The 5365-nt window shown below is 33.4% G+C and overlaps 1 protein-coding gene across 1 annotated transcript; it reads right to left on the bottom strand.

The window, feature by feature from the left end:
- Positions 1-234: 234 nt before the first annotated feature.
- LOC145618120 (uncharacterized) lies at positions 235-2577 on the bottom strand. Its single transcript, XM_081672908.1, has 3 exons — positions 2437-2577; positions 625-814; positions 235-505 (listed from the first exon to the last, which is right to left on the bottom strand). The coding sequence occupies exons 2-3, from the start codon at positions 793-795 to the stop codon at positions 434-436; spliced, it is 243 nt and encodes an 80-aa protein (XP_081529034.1). The 5' UTR covers positions 796-814; positions 2437-2577; the 3' UTR covers positions 235-433.
- Between the last annotated feature and the right edge of the window lie 2788 nt (positions 2578-5365).

Raw genomic sequence — 5365 nt, 5'->3', positions numbered from 1 at the left:
CCCTCGTCACAAAATCACTATCCCCTGGTCTGGTGGCCTAATAGAGTTTAACAATGGGATTATGCAAGAAGTCAAGAACTAGAGTATTGCAATACTATACTGCATTTGGGAAGATAGATGATAAATGAGTTGAAGCATTTATTTCCAATGATAAGGATAAGCTGGAGAAATAGGCATGATATCATATTACATGATATATCCTAACTGGTACACTCTAAAGTAATAAAGGTCTGATTAGTCCAGAAATCATCTGGATTGATGAATGTCGTACAAAAATAATAGCATGCCGGAAAATTTGGACAATCTTTCTGCAATAAAGCTTACATAATGCATATTGGTTCATCTTCCATGCCGTGCTGATGTAAAGCTGCAGCAGTATAGTGTGATTTATCAGGAATTACAGGGGAAATAAATCCATTCTGTCAAAATAATACTACTTCCTTCCCCTATTAAGCCTCTGCAAGTGATAATTGATGCTTCCCCAAGGCTTTTTATTCTTACCCGCCTGTAATATGAAGCATATTCATCATCATACATCAGCATAAACATGAATATAGAAACACAAAACTATAAATAGCTTGAAAAAAATATATATATTTATCAAAGCAAAGGTTTCATAATAACCTGAGCTTCCATGCACGTGCCCAGAAGTTGCTTTTGACGAACACATTTTTCATCGTTGTTGTGACAGAGACCTAAGCAATTAAGTAATGATATCATTTCCTTCATGCAAGGTTTCTGCAGAGAGCCAAATTTCTTTGGATTGATGCGTAATACACCAACCTTCCTCCCCATTCTGCTTCCCTAACTTGTACTGCAGGTAACAAACAGCTAAATTTGTCAAACTTCTTGACAGTCCAGTATCACATCAATGGGATTGAAGTAAAGCAAATCAAAACTGAAAAAAAAAAAAAAAAAAAATTAATTACTTCGTTAGAAAAGAGGTGAATTTATCACAAAAGGAACTAAAAAGTACAGAGCAGCTATTAAATGAAATGGCAAAGAAAATAATAACCGTGTCCAAACTCATCATAAATTATTAAGAATTCAACATGGTTGCACTAAATTATGGTTTGTAGTAGCAGTGACTATTTTACTCTTGAACCCTCACTCATTTCAAGAGAGTTATCGTGTAGAAACCATTCTAACATCAACTGCTAATTTAGGAGACATGACTATAATTTCCTTTGGAGGGAGAATAAGTTTTAAGTTGAAAACCCCTTTTGCGTTACATATATAACCACACTGCCCAATAAATGCAATATGGCATTCAAAGGCAGCACAATACAAACTTAATGAATACAGAGCTCCCCCCCCCCCCCCCCCCCCCCCCTCTCCCACCACCACACACACACACACACACACAACCACCCTGAAATCAACCACCAACAATGTGCTAATAGTTGATCAATTTTGAACACATATCATTTGATCAAATACTATATACCTAAAAGGCTAAAACAGTATCACTAAATTGTGAATAGTTGAGAGGAAATGCATACGAACTAACAACAACGAATTAGCAAGCACACAACACGAACAAAAACAGAATATGAATCTCTCCCTCAAAGCAATAGAGCAATGCTAATCTTTCAATCTAACTAGGCTCCTCAAGTTAGTAGCTTAATGGAGCCAAGCAAAGTTTATAACTAAATCTAACTAGGCTCCTTAAGACCATCCATCCATGAATTTCATAATTCGACAATAACACGACTTTCTGCTTCTCTCCATTGTTATCGTATTCATTCATCTTAGCTCAAGAACAATGGACTATGAACCTCTCCCTTAATGAGATATGATTCGTAATAGACTGTTGCAATGCTAATCTATTAATCTCTCACAATGAACATCCTCCCTCGCTCCAATGTTATGACATTCTTGATTCATCCCAGCTCAAGAAACAAACTCAGTTTGAACCTCATACTTAAATACTTCCAATTTCCACAAAATTAACCAAACTATCTTCCAGAATTTAGAAACATGAAGAAACCTCATCCTTCATTGGAGTACTTTTATCAAACACATGGTTTGCATTCCCACTAGGTTCACTACTAATGTCCACGAAAACATACAATCAACAAACGAAATGATTCAAATCAAAATCCAGGTTCAAACTATCTAAAACAACTAGAAAATCCAAACACATCAGAAGATCAACTAAATCAATTTCTACACATTTCAATAATTTCACAAAAAAATGAAACAAAAAAAAATAATACATTCAATTCCCAGAAATAAAAATTAAAACATTTCTGCGCAAAAATTGGTTATAATTGACTTAGAGTAAAAACTAAATTCATAAACCCTATGAATCTTGACCCCTTAAATTCTTAGATCATAAATCATGAAACAAAAATAAAACAACTTCATTTTTTACTCGATATTCGAAATCAAAAATGAAAATTAAATAAGAGGAGAAAAAAAAAAAAAAAAAACCTGATTCCCGGCGATAGTGAAGCGAAGGTGGTAGCGGCACACAGTTGGGCGGAGCTTCGTCTGCGATTTTCTGGAAAATACAAATTAGAAGAAAGGGGAAAAAGTCTTTGGGCTCAAATTGAGTTGTTTTGGGCTTTTGTTTATCTGATGAAATGGGCCTTATTGTTATTGGGTTGAGCAGTTTGATGCTTTTGGGCCCAATAAGATTAGCGCGATTAACGGCGTAATGAAGTATTTTTCGTACAGAAATTATTGATCATCATTAAATTAAATTAACAGGCTGCCAATCTTTGTTGATTTGGGTCCACCTTGGTAATTGATTGCGAACAGCCCAATGTTGATTTTGTTCTGTAATACTTATCTTTATTGAGTTTAAGCTTAGCAATCATGGGTTGTTCATCAAAATTTGAACTAATCACTTACTTAAACAGCAATTAGCTAGTCTAGTATAGTCAAAGCTCATCTTTTATTCGCGGAGTGTATACGAGAATTAGATGTCTCTAATCCGGTATATAATTTTAGACAATATGCATGAGTAGTCAATATTATTGTTAGAGATATTGGACAACTATTGCTTCGTAATTCCGCATTGTAAGTTATAACTTAATTAGGCCCTGTTCTTTTGAGCTTCTGGGCAGAGCAGAGCAGATTGAAGTAGAGCAGAGCAGGGCAGGGCAGAGCAGAGCATATTGAAACAACTATTTTTAAGTACTATTTTTAAGCAGAGCAGAGCAGAGCAGGGCAGAGCAGAGCAGATTAAAGCAGAACAGAGCAGATTTCAGCATGGCAAAGCAGAGCAAAGCAGCTCTAAAGAACGGGGCCTTAGTAGTCAATAAGTGACCAAAGTGCATATCATACACTCAATGCAGAGAAAATTGTAAATCAATAAGAGATTGATGACTTAAATCATGTCTTTAGATAAATTTTCGAAAAAAAACTTTTTGCTTCATAAATAGAGGGCCAACATTGCATGCGAAAATTCCAACCAAAAGTGGCATATTTCCACCCAACCCAGCTGGCCTTAAACACATATTGGGGAAAGACTTTGGCTATTAGTAGATTAATTAGTTTGTTCAAACATTATGGGGAAGAATTTCGTCACTCAACTAGTGTGTTATTCAGTGACTTTAGTGTTACCAGCTTAATAGGGGGAGAAGGGGATAATGGGATATATCTCGTCAAGGTGAGCAATGTACGATTCAACCTTAGTTATCTCGTAGTGTAAAGGCTTTAATATTAGTCAACTACTTACTACTCCAATATATTTGGAGAAAATTATGTATGAATATGACGGAGTAATAATTATTTCAATAAATATGATAAAAGATGGTATGCATATCGATGTGATTTATCTGTGAAATAAAGTATAATTAGGCTAACAAAGTCACGGACAAATCATAGTCACATCTAAAACTTGGGTGTGAATTTATAAAGTCTAGCTTACGAATGATATGTTAATACGATGCTATGCGTCATAATGCGTAGTACTCCCTCCCTCCGTCCCTAAATTACATTCCCCCTTTCTATTTTTGGTATTCCAAAATTACATTCTTCTTTTCTATTTTTGGTAAGTTTTTTTTAGTACATTAACTCTCTTTTTCTGTTTTATATTTAATGCTTTCTCACTTATCCTTACCTAATCTCACTCATAATCCTTGTGTCAAATTACAATGAATATGATTGGTTAAAAATTTTCAATTAGGAATTTAGGAGCATGTGATTGGTTCTTTTTTTTGTTTACAAAGGATTGATGACATGTCATGACTCATGAGTATTAACTACTCTATCTTTGTACTTCCCATTACATTATCTAATCATTGTTATTTGTCTTATTCTTCCCTCCTTAATTCCCGTGTAAATTTCCAAACAGGAATGTAATTTAGGGACAGGGGGAGTAAAACATTATGGTCAAATACAGTACGAGTAGTTAGTTGTACCAGTCAATGTACAAAGAACAATTTGTAAATATAATTCTCTAATCGGTGGATACATTAATCTTATTAGTACATATATATGCCTCCCCTTAATTAATTACCTGACACATTTAAGCAGTTAATTAACTACTTTGTACGAGTATAATCCAACTTTGAACAATTCGACATTTCATATTGTTAATCTTAGTTAGTTCGGCTGTCACCCAGTCATGAATTGATGTTGACTTGTAATCAGTAGTATTAATTTATTAATTTCCTCTACCTACTACACTACTAAATTGAGACTGGGATTGATAAACTTGATTATGTTAGCATGTTTAATATTATTGTAATTGACTCTAATAATCCAAAACCTATAGTGTTAGCATTACTAATATACAAACAAGCATTATCAAGATGACAACATGCCATTTCTAAATTACGGAGTATGACTCTATAAGGATTGAGTTCATCCTATTTTGTCAATCTCTTTTTGTGTGGCCTTTTTATGATTTGATATTATTTGAACTTATTAAAACTTACTACATATAGGGTCTGTTCTCATACGTTGAAATTCAGTTCAGTTCAGTTCAGCTCCTAATTTCATTCTCTTATAAAATATTCATTTCAGTTCAGTTCAGCTGAGTTCAGTCAATGAGAACAGACCCATATGTATTTTATATATGTTGAGATTAAATTGTGAACTTGTAATTTGTCAATTTATTTCTTTTTTTATTTATTTATTTTATTTTTTTGAAAAGAAAATATTATTTTTAATTATACATTAAAATAGTGAAGATGAGAATAATTAGCATTAATCGTTTCGTGCACAGAGATAGTTAACTTAAGTAAGATAAAGTAAGATATACAGAGGATATTAGGAACGCCATTTTACAAGACTATGTCCTAATTTACCTAGGAAAAGAAAATAAAAAATTTATTATCAATAAAACAATCAATAGCTCAACGATAACATGTTTAATTCATGTATCTGTATAAACCTGTACACAAGCTAT

Source organism: Chenopodium album, chromosome 26, assembly GCF_948465745.1.
Source record: "Chenopodium album chromosome 26, dcCheAlbu1.1, whole genome shotgun sequence".
In the NCBI taxonomy this organism is placed as follows: Eukaryota; Viridiplantae; Streptophyta; class Magnoliopsida; order Caryophyllales; family Amaranthaceae; genus Chenopodium; species Chenopodium album.
Note: the sequence above shows the minus strand (reverse complement) of the source record. Positions and strands in the feature narration are given on the sequence as shown.